The sequence below is a fragment of the Trichoplusia ni genome, chromosome 9 (genome assembly GCF_003590095.1).
Source record: "Trichoplusia ni isolate ovarian cell line Hi5 chromosome 9, tn1, whole genome shotgun sequence".
NCBI classification, from domain to species: Eukaryota; Metazoa; Arthropoda; class Insecta; order Lepidoptera; family Noctuidae; genus Trichoplusia; species Trichoplusia ni.
In genome coordinates this window covers 9,053,175-9,072,656 of record NC_039486.1, presented here as the reverse complement: position 1 = coordinate 9,072,656, position 19,482 = coordinate 9,053,175, and the positions used below count along the sequence as shown (strand labels likewise).

Below are 19,482 nucleotides of genomic sequence, written 5' to 3'. Positions count from 1 at the left end.
ATTTCGGAGAATATTAAGCTAAGAAAATTCTGTGTGACGAAAACATGCAAATTATAAACAAAAAGAAATGTTGTTAAAAATGGGATAAGTTTTACTGAAATAGTCATTTTCTAAACAGCCAAGTATTGATTTAACGGTTGACAGATTTATCAACCATATACTATTATTAAATTCTCAATTGTTATTTATACTTATTAAAATATAAAGCTGAAGAGTTTGTTTATTTGTTTGTTTGAACGTGCTAATCTTAGGAACTTCTGGTTCAAATGGAAAAATTCTTTTTGTGTTGAATAGACCATTCATCGAGAAAGGTTTTAAGCTATATACCATCAAGCTGCGACTAATAGGAGCGAAGATATAATGGAAAATGTGGAAAAAAGGGCAGGTATAAATCATAACTTATATCTTCAAAAATTTTATATTAGGTAAAATATTGTTCCATGGCCTCTCCACCCTAGGCAAGCCGAACCTGTGGTACAAGCTATTATAACAAACAATTACCGGCCACTTGATTACTCCACAGCTCAATCATTATTTTGTAACATAATATCGTAAGTAGTACAGGTACAATACATCTACTTGATATTATTTAATTAGTTTACAATAGTTTATATTTCTGAACATATCTTGCGTTCGCCTGCTGTTCTGTCCGGGTAGATTTCGGTTAGCGCTATGAAAACGAATCTTCTCTTTTTAATAAAAAAATATATAATGTCACACTATACCTAATGTATGTACCTCGGCAAAAAAAAAACGTCAAATCCATTCAGCTGTTTTCGCGTGAAAAAGTAAAACGATCTAAAAACCCATACATTCTCGAAAAGATAAAAATTTAATTAAACTCCCGTGCAATATTAGGAGGGACAAGCAGGATACAAATTAGATATTTTATTTTAACTTTTAATATTATTAAACATACTGTAATCTGGACCTATACAGTAACATGACAAATCACTTAAATTTCACTGTAGGCAGATTTTTGACAGGAGTAAATAAATAATAACAAAAAACAATCAAACAATATTACATCTACACCAGGAAAAGTATAAAAATCGGTCAAGTCCGAGTCGGACGCGCGACGACTAGTGCCGTGCAAATAGACTAAAGCAAAACAAATTAATTATTTTCAGTGTGGGTAGACACAAAATTTATTTGACACCCAACGAATTTATGTCCGTAACAATATTTATTTTTAGGAAAAAAAACATTTCAACTTTAAAGGCCGTATATCATTCACCGCGACAGTCAAATCACAGGTTATGAGATTGTAAGTGACGGACAGACAACACTGCCTTAGTAATATTTACAGTTTGAATGTGGAACCCAAAAAATAACATTTTTAACGCTTAGAATATTAACAGTTCCTAAATATTGATATCGAAGAAATTAAGTAAGGTAACTTGGAAATAAGCAAAAATTATTCGAATTACCTCGCAGCTTCGCAAGCGCGGGAGCGTGGGAGCGTGCCGACAACACTTAACTTGCTAAATCAAGCTCGCATTCATCTTTAATCCATATGAATGATTCCTTTAAGACTCCTTTGTGATTTAAACCTTATACCTACTTACGAACTGGAGTAACTTCTACCATAATTATATAAAGTTAAAATGTTTGTGAGCTTGTGGGAGTTTCTCTGAGATTCTTAAACAGTTTCTGCTGATATATTAGCTGCTTTAACAAATTCTGTGTAAATCTTGAACTTTCTTTGTATTTGTTTTCAGGGTTCCGCACTCGAAGGTTAAACACGGAAACCTATTAGTAAGGCACCATGGTCTGTCTGTCCACCTGTGCGTCACCGGGCTGTATTTTATGACTCGTGATAGCTAGACAGTTTAACTTTTCTCAGATGATGTATGATTTCGGTTGCCGCTACAACAACGATAATGAAATAGGCAACGGTTGTTAGCTTCTGGTAGGTAGGTGGTTCTGTTAGGTTCAGGTAACTGGGTTGAGGAGGTCAGATAGGCAGTCGCTCCTAGTAAAGCACTGGTACTCAGCTGAAATCGGTTAGACTGGAAGCCGACCTCAATATAGGTAGTTGGGAAAAAGCTAGGCCGATGATGGTTGTTAGGTTCATAATTTCGTTAATTTACTAATAATTTTTTTTTCTTACCTGCCCATAAATTTATTTATCACTTAGCCGATTAGATTTTAAATTGAAATACATATTATTTTCATTTCAAATGAATTTTGCCGCTAAATATTTTCATAGAACCCCATTACCTAAAACGATCATGTTCAAATAACAATAAGCCATATTGTACGCTGACAAAAACCCAAATAATAAAAACAAAAGACCGTCGATAAAAGCTTTCTCGTTATAACAAAGAAATTTCAATAAGTCTTCTGGAGGCAGTAGGTTCGTACCCCATTATAGTCTGAAAACATCAGGCCTCTCTTAACGCCCCGCTGAATACAACTGTAAAGTACACGATTTGCATACGATACTAAAATTTCGTTGATGTATTTTATATTGTTATTTTATATGTTTTTTACAGGCTGACTTGACCGTTTACAGTTAAATAGTCGGAATGGGAAATCATAATGTTCAGTGGGACGGAAGAAGTGCAAGTACAAAAGAGTTCGGTCGGACAGTGTCCAGTTTCAAATAACCCTTCAGCTAAAGACTACGTCCCCGTAGAACAAACTGTTACTCGGTGAGTGCTCTTTACTCTGGATTGAAGTGAAATTAACTAAGCTTTTTCAATGGAGGTTCTTTGCTTATCTTAACCTACGTTTGCAAGTGTTTAACTAGCTTGATGAAGTGGTTTCTGCATAATTTTAAAGAGCACTTTATTATTATGTCTAGTATTTAATTATCCTTGTTAGGGTTGCGTACCCAAAAGATAAAAACGGAAAACGATTACTGAGGCACCGCTTTCTTTCCGTCTCGTGTCTATCTGTCCGTCCGTCTGCACCAGGCTGTAACTCGGGACCAGTGATAACTAGCCAATTAAAATTTTCACATTCCTACGATGTTTTCTGTTGAGAATAAAAAATAAAGTACATTTGTTGTTGGCACCCAACAGAATTATTTTTATTCTGCCTTTTTGCACGGAATCCTCAGTGTCGTCAGACCGAATTGTGCTTGACCGGTTTTTAAATATTTTATTGAATCAAGCTAGACTAGTAAGATACATTTAATTTATTTTTAAGTTATAAAGTAGTTACAGAGGAAAAAAATATTCAAACAAGTTTCATAACAAAAAGAGAGATTAACTGAAATTGCTAATGTTAACAATTTATTTTCCAAGCAACTGAGAGTGTTCACTAGTTTAGTTTCCAGACCTAACTTCAGAACTGCACGTAGACGTTAATCGTTAGAGTTAGATTCATTTACTTCCCAACGTCGTTTACTCTTGATGTGTGAGAGGTAATCGTGAACTTCTGTGGCTTTTATTTACATCATCTACTTATCATATACGGATACTATGAACATAGATATCAAACTTGAATTATTTCGAATCTAAAAATCGCACAATGTACAAAGCAGTTTTCTTAAATTCGTAACCGTCTAATTGGCCATCTTCAACCCCGATCTTCTTACAGATTTTAATGATGATAAATACAGCATGTCTGATACCTATATTAATGCTGTACGCGGTGACGTCATCACATGCCGTGTCGCCTTGCAAGCTGAGGGTCCACCTGGCCAGGGCGGAACAGACTGATGAGAATGGCCTTCGATGTTGGGACACTGTGAAAGTACCAGCCTGTGGGGGACGATGTGATTCTAGGGAGGTAAGTCAATATCAATAACTTAATATTTTTACAACAACCAAATCACAATCAACAACTTCATCTATTCATCCAGAATGAAGTTCTCAAATGAGAATATCCTCCTTTTTGAAGTCGGTATTCTTTAAAGCCTTAACCATGGCCACTACGTCTTAATGTAACATTATTCCTGTGCAACATGTAGAAACAGCAAAAGCATTTAGTTTGCATACATTTTGGGCACAAAATAGTACATACTTCAATATGTTCAGTATCGTTATTTTTGCTTGAATAAACAATAAAAAGCTCTCCATTTTAAGACAAAAACTTCGTTAAAGAAAAAGCAATGCGACATTACTACAAACCATTAAATATTAAATTATAAAAACAGAAGTTGTAAAAGTCATGACATTTATAAACCTTATCTGCATTCTTTTTAGAAAAAACAAAAACTTTCTCAATCAAGTTTAGTACTAACATAAAATGTTCAGAACTTTTAAAACAAATGCCAGACGGATCGGGGCCCTCAGAGAGCCATAATTAAAAGTCAGTTACCTGTCGTTGGCATAATGAGTTTAAACCTCAGCTATTAGGTCGCGCAAAGTCCGTGTATTTGAGAAGTTTCCTTCAATAATCCAGCAAATTTACAATAAAGGAGCTAGCATTTATGCTTAAACTATCCAAAATGAACGATCTTAAATTTAATTATTAAGGTATTAGGAAAGGAACTTGAATATTTTGATTGGAATACCTAACATAAACCAATATATATAGCAGATTTTTTTCCTATTCTTGTATGTTTCCACTTCTTACTGTGGGAGTCGTTTAAAAAAAACTGTAATACCTAAAGTGGGTGTGATATAAGACCTCTTTACGCTTTAACATTTACCCATTTATGATTGAACCTTCAATAAATTCAATTTATGGAGTTCACATCTTGTTAATTTGTGAATTTGTGGCATGTACAATCATTAAGTCAAAACTTGATTTTTGAAAGTGGAAAATGTAAAATTGTGTTGTCTCTACAAACAAAAGAGATTACATGCAATAAAACATATAAGTTATATGACACATATACCGCTTCATTTTTTGCTATTTCAACAAAAAACGGTCCACATCACTTCAAGCTTATTAAACGCGAATATAAAAATATATCTACGTACTAACGACAAGGGACGGATGCGAATATTGTCGAACGGTCAAATGTTTCCTGAGACCGAGGCTTTATCAGAAAATGTTTCTTTGGAATATTTACTTATATCTATATTTTACTGAATGCCTAATAAAATGTTATGTGTGACGTTATTTACGAACAAGAGACTTTCTAGAACTGAAATGACAATTTAAAAAGCAACAATTCGAAATATTTGGGCGCTAGTTATACTTAATATAAAAGTTCCTTATCAACTTCTGAACAGAATTTGCTTTACATTTTGTCTGAACATCACTGCAATTCAAAATAAATTAACTTTTATTCAAAGTAATTGAGATCTGTTCATTCAATTGCATTTAATTGATATACATTAAAAACTACTTTAAAGTTTTAAAGTAGTTTTTACACATCATTCGACCGCACTTGAATAATGGATTTAAATTTCCATACATTATTTAGGTTTGATCTAAATAAAGCAGACCGTTAAAAAAATCTGAAGTAGATTCAATCCGATCAGACAGTATTATAATCTATTTTGATTCACCTCATTTGTAACAATGTTCTTTCATTTATCTCGATGAATACTAATCTCTTGTCTGAGGTATCTAATTGTGAGGGGTATGTGAGGATAAGTACTGTCATACACTCTGACCCGCGTGGCTAACCCCCTGAGGGTTACCCAAGCGGGTCTGAGGCCGTGACACTTTTATCAAACGGGCACAATTTTCCTTTTTAGATTAATAACATGATTAACCGAACTTAATTCACTCAGTATTATTACGAGAATATGGTTAGGATAGAAGCGGAATATGTTATAATTGTATGGTGTAACTGTAACGAGACAAGTTGTTCGTTAAAATATGTTACGTATAATGCAAAATCTGCTGCTTCACTTTGAATTTATTTACCAGAATGTCCGTAATTCAAAACTCGGCCTTATGAACAAAATTCTGAGAAAAATTGCCTTTGTGTATAGTACAAATCTAGATAAATCCTGTTCTTTTATTTTAAAACCTAAATCGGGATATTGAATCGGGCTACGTACTAAAAATTTTTCGTGGAAAATAAACCGCTATTGACCCCGAAGCCCTAGAGTCTTCAATTCTAAGAATCTTAAAACACGTGTTTACCTGCCGTTGTCTTTTTTAAACAAACGCTGTGTTTAATGCGGTATATACTTTTAATCTCAAAAATAACTCCACGTATTGAATTTCGCTTCGCAGTGACCCGAGTGTGTTAATAAAGTGAAGCGAACTGAACAAGCGCAGCATCTTTCATCATAACTCATTATTTATGAACAGCCCTTGCAGAGAGAGGGCAATGCCATTCAGCCAGATTAATAATACGGATTCAGGGGCCTACCACCTTCACTCGAGCTATATTACTCAAACTATTAATGTCGTTGAAGCGAGAAGACGCTCTACACTTTGTAGATTGTTTTCTCTCTTCCACAACGGCAGATGCTCGGCTCTGATAGATGACGGTAGGTCCACACTGTAAGGGACGTGCACAATATCAATACTATTCCCGTACTATTTATTAATTACTTTGCTCAATCAATTGTAACTTAAATTGGAACATTTCAGAACTTGATGTATCCTATAATTTGCATCAGACTTTTAAAACTATTTCAAAGCAAGGGCATTACATTTCCTACTGAATATGAATAATGTGATAATTATAATGTGTCAAAATACACAGAGAGATTAGAGGCTTTTCTTAATTTAGATCATTCGACATTTTTATTTGCAAATTGTCGCAAACTTAATTGTTTTTAAATAAAACGTGGAAAAATGTGGAAACTGAAACTGTTCAATTTCCATTGCTTTAAATAATTAATACACTAATTTAATTAAAAGATTTTCTCTACATTCTAAGTTAATTTTTTTTTGCTGTGTGAATTTTAATCGAATAAAGGGTGTTAATATCTTTACATATACTTATTATTGTATCATATAAGCTTTCTCAATAACTATAATAATTTACATGCTCAATTCTTATCAATGTGTGGTTCGAGGTCGGCTTCCTAACTCGCCATATTCATGATAACACGTCTGACTCATATAAGAGCATTATATTATACTAGCAGACCCGACACACGCTGTCCTGCATGATATTATGAGAGAGGAATAATGTAATAATATCATCACTATTTTTTCTATTAAACATATATTTTTTGTATACCTAAACCGACCGACCAGCTGTTTAAGAGGAGTTTTTAGTGAAATACACAAGTAGAATTATGTTTTTATAGCTAAGTCAGTAGATAAGTCCAATCATACTTAGGAATGAATTATTTCTTATTTTTCTTGTTCTCCTCTCTCAAAAGCGCCACCTACGACACCAACAACTGGCACAACGTCCAACGTTACCGGGAACACGATTTGTCTGCAGACATTGCTACCGGCGTTGTCACTCCCGTATAGGCCGTGTTAGCCATCAGGGCAAGTATGAAAATAAAAAAATACTAACATGGCTTCTAGTTCAAACATCTGTCATAGATGTTGAGGCCACTGATAATGATGATTCTCAAACGGAATGCTTTTCATCAGGATTATCAGGACCACGTCTCTTATTGTTTAACAAACTTCTCGAACAACTTATCTGAAATAATCTCATGTTTGGGAAATACCGTAAGTGGCTTTTTGGAACAGATTGTATCGCTAACTAGAAGTTCTTAGAGGCAACTTCGGTTTGTAATTACATTTGTAAGTTTGAAGTAGCAAAATGTAGACATTATTTGAATAAGTATCACTACACACAAATTTGCATTTTTACAAATTCAAAGTTCTTGTATTTTAATATTTTGCCTTGTTTCAATTACTTAACCAAGTACTGTAATGTGTCTTTTTGCGAAATATGAAAAACAATTAAAAAAGCTTCAAATAAATATAGGACCTATACTGAAGAATGAATGACTGATCGAACTGCCAGCGATATCTGGGTTGAAAGTGCTCTTCTTTCCGAATTTCATTCAAAGTTCTTACTTTTCTTAATGAGCTGTTCACTTAATGCGAGCTGTTTCCATCTGGTCTAATTATGGGGATCACTCGCGGAGGCCCTGACCAGCAGTGGATGACTTATCGCTGAGCTGATGATGATAATAGTGATGAGATAAATACAAACATTTATACAGGGTTTCGACTAAAAAACAACATTTCAGTATTGCCAAAGAATGGGCATTATATGCTGCGGTGATTAAGTTACTGAAAATATTTAGAATTGTATTATTATAATTGGCTTATTTTACACTAAATTGAAATTTACTAACACATTCAATGAGCCTAATTTTGGATCTGCTGCACGGCAATCATAATTTACAACATGTACGATGGCCGATTCATTAAAACTGTGTTTATGATATAAACGTTGAACAAACACAGTAAAATAGCCTTCGGGTATACAAATATTTAATAATGTGGTGATAAATGACATCTAGTTTGTTTGGCTTATCCAATTTTCGGGCGTTGTTAGCAACTAGCTATAATTCATATGCTGTTCATTATTATTTTGTTTACAACAATTGCTGGAGCGAAAATGCAGGATAAAGCTACGCCAAATGTTTTTGGCTGAAAATCATTGTGTGTGGTGCCAAACAGAACACGGTGATACGCCAGTTATAATATACGAGGTCCTCACAAAAGGTCAACGGAATACAAATAAATAAAGGTCTTTGCATTAGAACAGTTTTGGACACAATAAATCATAATTTTCCAAGTCTTTATAAACTCTATGAATGTAAGTCTTTACTTAGGTCATGAAACCTTTTAAGGTAACATTATATATACATTCCTAAAAACCTACTTTAAAATTAATAAATTTATTCGCACATTTACTTAATAATATCCTACTTCGGTTTAATGTAACAAGTCGCCGCATTAATACTTTCCAGAAAATTAATATGTTAATTTTATGGCGTATCAATTAATTACATGCAAAATAATAATATCTGTATCACTGTCCTCGTAGGCAGTTCATTGGGCGTAATTAAGTATATAATAATTAGCATTGTGCTGCGAATGGTTTATTCAGTGAGGGTTATTGCACGTTTTATTGTTTTCTTATTCCCGTTTCAATATTAACTTTTTAATTTAAATAAAGGCCCGTTGTTTTTTCATAATGGCCGATGACGTCCGGAGGAATACCTTTAATATTAATGGCTCGAGAAGTGGCCGAGCGCATGTTTCATGCATCATCACTACATATCATAAGTGAAGTCGCCGCCAGCTGTCTGTCGCTATAAGTAAATGTTTAGGTCTTTAGAATTATAATTATAATGGATTTTAATGAGAGTTTTTATGGATGAAATTATTCAATAGAAAGGTTTGGGGTTCCGTACTCAAAGGTTAAAGAGTTAGGTACAATAAGGCTCTGCAGTTTGTATGTCCATCTTCACTAAACTCAATGTCGCAAGTTCGAATAACAGCAGACGGGTTTATTTCTAACATGGTGTAAATCCATGTATGCTGAAGTTAGTGTTAGACCCGATGTAGAAAATCAAAATTTTGATTTTTCTAGTGCAACTTTAAACCAGTAGTTAAAAGAAAGAACAACTAACCATTTTTATTTAGATTTCAGATTGGGAGTTCCCATTTAAAAAATCCCACCACCCAGTATGCGTTTACGGAGGTCGACTACCTCTGGTCGTGCGCCTACGCCACTGTGACTACGGCGTAGCACCTGGCACTGATTTATTTCATTTTGTAGCGGCTGAGGACTGTCGATGCAAGGTAACAATTTTTCAATAATATAATTAAGTAAAGCTGCATGGCATTAATCCGGGCTTTGTAGCAGTCGGCTATCTTAAAGCTTAATTTTAAAATTCTGGCTCTCGTAAAATAAATCTATGAAGTTTATTTCCTCAAAAACGTTTTCGCTTTCTTCATATTTTATCAAATTAATAACTTACGAGACCATATCTTTATTTCTACCATTAACACTGGAAATAAACTCAATATGAAACCATTATTATTTTCCGAGCAAAAGTAGTTAAATAACAAAAAGTAGTAGATTACAAATGGCCTCTCGTACCGCCATCGTAGGTGCCATAAGAAGCGACTGAGTGCTCGTTTATAGTAACGACATGGTCGCCATAATGAGGTCTCGGAAACCTTCGCTCTGTTCAAGTAATGTCAATAGTTGCAAACCTTACACCTGAAAACCCTTGTCTGCATTGCGGCAACGCGAAAGAAACCTGCAAATAAACGCGAGCAAAAACTTCGAACATACCTAGATAAATTCAGATTTTCTATATTTAGAATCAGGATTGACGAATACGCTTTGTAAACAAAAATCGTAATTAACCTTAATTTTGATCCGCAAGCCGCGAGCGAACACATGTTACTGCCTAAACAACGTAAGCTTTTTATTGAGCTTTGATACATCGCGCGAACAAAAAAGTACTAAAATTAGCACATAAATCGTAAATTTGTCGAATAAAACAAAGACCATATAATTCAAACGGAAAAACATCGGTAAATTACCAATAAAATCCTCCTTTTGTCTCTGAATGGGCCGCGTTTTTACGTTGGCGTTTTACTGCATACAAATAGGCTGCTGAGGGAATTTTGCAAATAAACCTGTTTTATATGAAACAATCTTCCATTGAGAACATTCTGCAAAATCTTGCAAAATATATTACAAAATAAAAAGGTGTAAACGAAACTCGCATTAGATATAACAAAAAATATTTCTTATTCAAGAAATAAATATAACAAGAATTTAAAAATCGTTTTATTTTGTTCAAATGCTTCTTCACTTCGTAGTATAATACCAAACACACAGCGTACAAAATACACAGCGAGTATATTCTTACCTCAAAGAGCTTTTTAAATATAATCGACAAAGATTAAGGATAGGATTAAGGATATTTATTACGTCTGTTCAATATTGCTTTTTAAATTAATTTTAAATGACACGTAGCGTAAGGTTGCATTTGTTTTTTTTTTTAATAAGTATCCCACATAAAGGATTTTAATCCTCGTGTCTCGGCCCCTGACGATAAAAGGATTAACATACATTCAAGTCAAATCCAGACTCATTGTAAATTTTAATTTAATTCATTGAAGTTATTAATTTCATAGAATTTCTCCACGTTTTTCCACAAAATATACAAAATATCAAAACATGTACCCTTTAGTCACTTAGCATTAGAAAAAGATTAAAGATAGAGTTATATATTTAATGACTAGGTGCTCTACTACCATCCTAATGCGCATTCATTTCATAATGCATGGCACTCGTCGAAATGGACGGCGTGATCTTGACTCAAAAGCCAGATATGAATACGAAGGGAACTCAGGGTCACTGAATTTGAATAAAGAGATCGGCACAGGTCAAAGACGGTTTCGAAAAGCTGCAAAGCCAGTAAACAGAAACTGTGACATTTATTTGAAAAAAGCTTTTTAACATAAACATAATTATCAAACATATCGGGTATAGAGGGTTACCTAATAAAGGGACAATTGCGCTGGTGCGGTCACGTTGTCCGTATGGAGTCCTCCCGATTACCCAAAAACTTATTTTACTCCGAGATTAGTACCGGCAAACGTCAGTCTGGAGGGCAGTATTTACGATACAGAGACGTACTGAAGCGCAATCTTAAATCAGTGGGCTTGTCACCAACCTCTTGGGAGCAGCTATCTACTCAAAGACCTGAGTGGCGAAGAGCTGTTCATCAGAGCATACAAGACTTTGAACAGCGGCGTCTTGAAAACCTAGACGCCAAACGCAAGCTCCGAAAATCCCGTCCCAAGCCCTCATACAATTACACCTACAATGCGCAAGGACAACTCTACTACGCTACTTGTGACCGCGTGTTCAAGACCAAGTTTAGTTTCGCAAGTCATATACGAGCACATGATTGAAATCAAGCTGCCAGTATATGCTAGGGTGTCGCCGTCGACGGAAACGTCTAGGAGGACATCAACATCATCATCATCATCATATAAACATAAAGAAATGCTAATATAAACATAAGCATATGAAAGTTTACGTAAACAGATTTTGTTATGGTTCACCATTTTTACTTGGTAGCTACATATATACGTAGAAACTTGTAATTCTCAAAGAAAAAATGGCAGCTATTAAATTGAAAACGAAATCCAGGAATTTATTTTGCTTGTCAATATAATAAATACCTACCGAATAACTAATTTAATTTTGTTTATTCTGAGATTAGCCGGCGCCATTTCTAAACAAAGATACGGATTAAATTTTATTATACAATTTAGAGCCCAGAGAGGTTTAACGTTGCTTCATATAATTTCAAGTTACTGTTAAGTCTTCTCATAAAATTGGCGTCGCAAGATTATGACGAAAGTTTGTAATTGCTACCTCATAATAACATGTTACAACACATCGCTGGATGTCAGTAGACGCTTAGTTTCACCCTGTATGCATAACATCCATAGACGAAATTATGTAGTGTAAACAAAGATTGCTAATGTAGTACGACATGAATCATGCGGATGGAACGGTTCCATTTGCGTTAATCACTTTCATGTTAGAAGGAATGCAAAACTGGGAACAGATGCCTACCAATAATATTGAGGTAATAAGTTACTTTATAAACATAAACATTTTGAATCACTTGTTAACAACAAACGCCTTATACAGTTTAATTTGATTATCGTGTCTAATAATACTAAAATGTTGTCAAATACCAGCTGTACACAAGGTTGTAGGAAGTTAAGACGGTTTGTGTCTACGGCGAGTATTAAGTTCGGCTATCCGAGGGTAATGTCCTACGTTAAATTAATTTGTCTCAAGCCCGCAAATAATAGCTTGCTTTATATTTTGGCTGTTGGAATAAACTGGCGTTTAAGGCGCTGTTAGCTAAGGGATATTGATGACGGGGTGAGGGAGGCATAAACCCTGATTTGTCGTGCCTTGCAATAAATGGTCTAGACCTAGGAAAACAGACAGAGCTTCATGCTATATATCTTAATCGTCAGGATCTTCGATTTTTGGCTGTTTTCCACTTGGGAAGCGTCAGCGCTTTTATCAGACTCTTTAAGCCTGTCGAAGTATCATGACTTTAATGGTTAGAACGAAGTATTTAGTTTACAAAGTAGCTTTGCGGCACTAACAACAAACTTATAGTAAGTTTTACATACAGTACTTGTTTAGTATTAACATACTTCGATTATGATACTGAAAGGTGTAAGATTTCAAACGTGATGTAACAAACTCTACAAAAAAAAACATAAAAATAAAATTTTAAACCCTTTTTATAAGTTACAAACTCATGACCAAAATCTACGATAGATGAATTGTTTTAAAACGGACTTATATCCAGAACAACTGAAACGACGATGTTTGACTCAAAGCGCCATATTAATTACTGTTATCCATCATAGCTATTCAAATATCTTGATATTAAATCTGAGTGCAGCGCGGCTTGTACATAAAGCACCGAGATCTCAAAATGAGCCAATGTAGATAGCTTTGATGCATAGTTGAGTTATCATATCTGATTAATCCCACTGTTGTACAACAAATAATATATAATTAGGCGCAGTGATATATGAGGGGGATGACCGGAACCAACGACAAGATTAGACTGCTACGAACAATTACCAGCTACGCCTTTATGCCTAAATAGACCTCGTTGTTTTGTCATAAAAATTACGTTCTTTTTCAAAACATCCTAAATTTTACACTAATTTTTACACACTTTAAAAAAAAGACCTTATAAAAATTTAATGATTTCCTAATCGGCTTCAGAAGAAGGAAAATTCCGCTGAAGCCTGGCCTGGTGTAATAAAGGTAGTCCATCTGTCCGCTCATTCAAGATAACACTACAACTGGCTCGCACCCAACACATCAGGGAAGCTCACCTTTTGCGTGTAGGATCAAGGAAAGAATAAGTGCGTGCCTCTGCGAACTGCCCTGATATACTCAAGGTACTATAGGTACTAAAGACGCGAGGAAAACCAACATTTATGACTCCTAAGCCTCATAACAAAAGACAACCAACAGACTGCAGCGTGTAGCAATGATTAAGGCCATACGAACAACACACAAATAATTTATATTAACCTGTAATCTGGGCTAGATATGAACCGAAACTTGAGACTCCGCTTAACCTAATCCATAATCCTAATAATTTAGTATTGCAATTATGAAAGAGTGACTTTCTTAAGCTACATAGCGCAGGCATAAGTGAGAAGGTGAGTAAAGCATGTTACGTTAATATCATTAATTCATTTTAAAATTTCAATCTTAAAAAAAGACTAGCCCTCTCATATCAAATATTAAAAAAAATACATTCCTCAATGCGGGATTCTTTTTTAAAGTAAAAACTACATACATTAAATTATAGCTCTACCGATAAAAGCTGTATGAAATCGTTCTCTCATTTTGTAAGTTCATTTCTGCAGTATCGAAACTTGAGTCATTGTTAAACTTGTTAAAACTTTCCTTTAATTAATGTACGAACTTCAAGGTACTTCTTTAAATTTATTTCATTCTATTAAATAGAATAGTCATTTTTCCAAGACCTCGAAGTCCGAAGCTAGGTTTTACGTTAAAGACCTGTATGTGATTAGTGAATGCAAGCGTCTGTTCGTAATTCTTGCCGTATCCGGGGAAAATCTACATACCGTACGTCCGTACCTCGTTTGGCAACGCTGGATAGAATAAATGTCGCTCGTTGACCGAATAGAAATTCCTTTTTTAATGTTCAAAACACAGCGAACTGTTTAAACGGTTTAAAGCCAAGTAATAACACACCTAATAAAAATTTGTTGTTTACGCTTATGGCCAAAAGCCAGCTAAAAACCTCTTTAAAAAAATGAAACCACTTTTTTTAACAGCTAATTTCACAATATTACCCAGTATCCAAACATAAAAGAAGTCTTCCATCATCAAACTATATAAGGCATGTTAAATCACTCTGCGTTAACCCATGGCCACCTTTTGGGAAATGATTTATTTTATGCCTTTTTCCTCCAACGCCTCTTGTATGGACTACCGTGACTGATTGTTCATTGCCCAATATATCTTGTTGTTGACGAAATAAAAGATAGTAGAAGTAGCCCGTTGCGAAAACCATTGACTATGTACTTGAATTTGAAAAACATATTGAGATTTAATATGTTTTTATCTGTATAAATTAAGTGTAATGATGCAGTTACTCAAAAGGGGTTTCTTCCCTTTTGCAGTGATTCATTAGCATGCAAAGCTATGATTTAAAATTAATATTCCAGTGCGACGAAGAAACAAATTTATTCTATTCGCACACCGTTATGTCGGACATAAAATTTAGTATTTTATATCCTACGATGTCTTCTCTGTAAACTAAAAGTGCAGTAAAACTAGACACGCTCAAAATATTTTACTTTGCAAACTCCTATGACCGCGACTTTGTTACAGTATATGGCCGAGTTGCTTTAGGACTGACTTTTCATTGAATTATATTAAGGACTTATGAAATAAAACTTACAACGATACTGATTTTATTAACATAGTAATTGCATAAATTTTATAAAAATCTCTCTGTGGGAAGATTTGGATCTGATTTTTGAATACCGACTCTTTATTTTCTAACCCACTCCAAAGAAAAGTAGAATCACAATGGGGATATTTTACGCATATACATCGATTGGTCCGATATTTCTGATCCGATTTACGTGATTTTTTGTTGAATGCGGAGTAGCTGTAATTTGGTCCATAAAAGTGTCATTAAGTTCGGCCCAGTAGTTTTTAGGATTCTCTACCCCAAGGGTGAAAACAGAATCTTAATATTGACACCACTGTTTGTCACCAGGTTGTGCCACGTGAACCGTAATAACTAGAACGTTGAAATATTCTGTACTATATTAAAAAATATTTTTACGATCTTCAATTTGAGGTGGCCTATTTGGTTAAAAGATTCATTTCTCTTTGTCCTATGTGTACTAAATCCTATATGTGACTTGATCGGTTAATACTTTATGAGCATTATTAATGTGCGAGACAATCTTTTTCATTTAATGCAAACTTTTCGTCCATCTATCTCTTTTAAATTACGTTACGTTGGAATAATATTACAAGGCAAATTTAAAACATAAAAGTGGATTTTTTAAGAGGCTTTAATTTTTTTGTTAACAATAAAACATTTACTCAGTATAATAAGGATTCAAAAGTTAAACATTTTTAAAAATCAGTTTCTTTAAAAAGTTCACAAATGTCACATTTTCTTTCAATTATTAAAAGTTACCGTGCCTTACAAAGATCAAGCACATGGTTCATAATTACAAAATGATCTTTATGGTAAAATGAAGAATGAAAAATAACGTAGGTGGCGCCGGCACTGTAAGTATTTTTCTATTCGCCAAAGTAAACATGAACTAAATGTTTTATTCAATATTTTGATCCAAAAAAGTTATACGGACTTTTGTCGTTGTTACTCTGTTTTATCAGAGAATTTTTTGTATAGCATGGAGGAATATTGTGAAATACATATACGTCGTGGGGTTTGCTAGTGAATATCGTATATTTCGAGAGGGCTTAAAAAGTTATCTTATTAAATATTCGTTCAAATCCCCTTTTTATCGATAATGTTTTGTAAAACTAAGTGTCTTATCTCTACACAAAACTGTCGCCTTTATTACCATTTTTGATACAATTAACTGAATAAATATCCAAATATCTTTTACATTTATTCATACGTAGATACGAGCAATACATATTCTCGATAAACTTGCAAAGTATCGGCAAGTTTATACAGAAATAGTAGTTCTACTTTATTTCATCTGCACAAATCTCTTAGTTCCTAACTCTGTACCGTGAAATATTTTCCTGCAATCTATAAATTGTATCGTAAAGTTCCGTAAGCTACTAAAACAACAAACAAATTTACAAATTTTGTAGATACTCGTACATATGACAAAAGGATATACCATTTCTCGAACTGATTCATAAAGATCTGTTTAAAAAGATGTGTGTATTAAAATATTTAAAATGCGTATAATATCCAGAAACAAAGCCTTATCCGGACGCAACTAAGAGCTGAATATAAACATACTTTCAATTTTTTGATCACCCAGCCTTTCAGTACTTTTTAATAACACTCACGATTTGGCCTAAATGTAAAATACCTTTACTGCAATAAATAGATAAGTGTGTAGGTACATTCAACAGTGGGCACTACTGGATGGTTGATAAATCACGTCTGCGAGGTGAACCCATCGCCGGGCAAAACGTGACGTCACTAACGCCAATCCAATCTATATACATTTCGTATGCCAATATATGAATACTAGAAGACCTTAATAAAATTGTCGTATTAGAAGAAAAAAGATTAAATTTGAATAGTATTTCATTCCATCATTCATAAAATTTTCGACAAGTTGTCAGTTCTATGCATTTGAGCAATTCGTTGATGTTGGCATCATTCACTGGCCCTTATGTATAATGCAATAAGCCAAAGAAAGAAATGCTTAATAGTTCCATACCGTAAGGGTAATACAAAACCCTTTACTGAGTCCACACTGTTTGTCCATCATATTTATTTGTGACTTGGGCGATTTGATTTTCTTTAGCTTATTTGTACGGAACCTCAGTGTCGTTATTTCAAAACACACTGGAGAAAAAATAAAAAAACAAGTTATCTTTTAGAGTAAATTTATTAAATTGAGATAATCAAGGAAAACTATTCGATAACTTAATTATTTAATTTACAATCTATTTAAAAAAGAAGCGTAGGTAGGGCTCATTTATAAATAAACTTATTTTCACGATTACGAAAAAAAAGGAAACGTATAAATGGATTAATAGTACATAAACTTCAGAGAAATTAAACTGAAACAAAAAAAAATACAACTGACATTGTTCGAAATACACTGAACTGAATCCGATACGAGTGATAATATTTGCTACTATTAATCCAATAAAGCCTCAATTTATTAAAAATCCGAACGTAAAAGCATTAAAAAATCGCTGCCGAAAGCCTACTCATCGGGTTATAAATTCGACAACCATAAATCATCGGCGTCAATGAACGACTGAGCACAATTTCCGAGCGGCCGCCCGCGGTACACTTGCCCACTGGATTTAAGCTAATATTTATCCTTAATACCACAAGCTGTGATAACCAGCTGATTCCGGCTTTCAGTACTCCTGTTTACTTTAGAAAAATGAGTTTAATGAGTTTATTCTCTTGTGTACCTTGGCGTTTTATGTGTTGAGCTGAAGTTGGGAAAAAATAGGATCGGGGGACCAAGTATGGACTGTTTAACTGCTCGACTCTAGATTAAAAAAGGTGCAATACAGTTATTATAATAAAACTTGGTATATCGAGTAATAATCAAGTCTCAACAGTTTTTTAAGTATTACAACATATTATAACCGTATGTACAATATATTTTTGAAATGACCTCACTAATTTTATAAATAACATGTTCGTAGGTAGTAGAGCTGAGGAGTGCTAGAAACTTAAATACAATAGTAGCATTCCGGCTAGGAGCTCAGTACAAAGGTTATAATACAATGGAATGTGTCTTTCCAGGTATGTTCATCTCAATACACCAGCTGCGAGTGGCTTCCTCCAAACTCCACGCTTCTTGATGGAATTTACGACGATGTCGAAGGTCTCGGAAACTTCTAATTACATTGGGATTATCAACATAAAAATTTGGATATAAGTAATTATCTATTTCTGTACAGTTATTATTATCATAAAATTATTAAAACATTTACAAATTAATCAATGTATTACTTATTTTCTTTACTTTTTGAGCACACTCCAGCGACGGTAGGTAATCTGGACGAATGTTTTTTTATGAGCTTTTTTATTTATTTATGTTATTAAGTACTATTTTAAAGGTATGTATTTAAGTAACTACGTTTATGGCATTGATTCGAGTTGCAGGTTTGAGAGACTTTTTACTACTTTGTACTTTCTTCATTGTTCTAAAACAGTGAAAGAAAACATCGTAACGAAACCTGGTCTCCTAGTATTTGAGTCACAGTTAGTTGTCATCACACTGTGTTAAATAGTGATCGATGCCCTGCATGGGAAGAGGCTGTGTCAAGCAGTAGGCCACTTTTTACCCGACTGCCAAAGAAGGAGGGTAATGTTTTTCGAGTGTATGTAAGTATGTATGTATGTCTTTTTGGCGGGGACCACCTTGACCGCCACCAACGAAAATTCTGCTAAATGGTGCACAACCGAAATGACTATAAATAAGCCTCTGTTGGTCCCCGCCTGCGATGCTTTCCATCAACATTTATAAATTATATTCAGTAAATTTGTATTCAAAATAAGTTTCTGTTTATTTAACTATCGATTAAGAACACATATTGTAGTGTATTTTAATATAGGTATTGTTTAAACGGTATTACATAATTAGTTTTTAGCATTTGATTGATCAATATTATTGTGGGGCTTGTTTTACTCTTTTTTTAGTGTGCAGTCGGGTATTTTGTTTTTTTAATAATAATTTTTTTATTTCTTTATTAAAATTATATTTTCTTATTGGTACTTAAGATGTTGAAATTTCATACAGTCTCGATCTAATTTAACAAACTTGATTAAGTACCTACAAGTTTATAAAAAATAAACAATATATATTTTGGTTAAATATTATTTCATCAGTAAACCATGCTTACAATGAAACGTTGGCCAT

At 33.9% G+C, this 19,482-nt stretch overlaps 1 protein-coding gene across 1 annotated transcript; it reads left to right on the top strand.

Annotated features, from left to right (window-relative positions):
* The first annotated feature begins 1,421 nt into the window (after positions 1-1,421).
* On the top strand, positions 1,422-18,463 carry LOC113497601 (thyrostimulin beta-5 subunit-like). The gene is made up of 5 exons (XM_026877193.1): positions 1,422-1,916; positions 2,499-2,657; positions 3,550-3,741; positions 9,442-9,600; positions 18,363-18,463. The coding sequence occupies exons 3-5, from the start codon at positions 3,556-3,558 to the stop codon at positions 18,459-18,461; spliced, it is 444 nt and encodes a 147-aa protein (XP_026732994.1). The 5' UTR covers positions 1,422-1,916; positions 2,499-2,657; positions 3,550-3,555; the 3' UTR covers positions 18,462-18,463.
* Positions 18,464-19,482: the final 1,019 nt, after the last annotated feature.

Excerpts from the sequence above, each read along its gene's own strand:
- LOC113497601 (XM_026877193.1), top strand. The coding sequence starts at position 3,556 with ATGATGATAAATACAGCATGTCTGATACCTATATTAATGCTGTACGCG. Across the intron at positions 3,742-9,441 it reads GACGATGTGATTCTAGGGAG|ATTTCAGATTGGGAGTTCCC; the intron begins GTAAGTCAATAT and ends ATTTTTATTTAG. Across the intron at positions 9,601-18,362 it reads CTGAGGACTGTCGATGCAAG|GTATGTTCATCTCAATACAC; the intron begins GTAACAATTTTT and ends GTGTCTTTCCAG.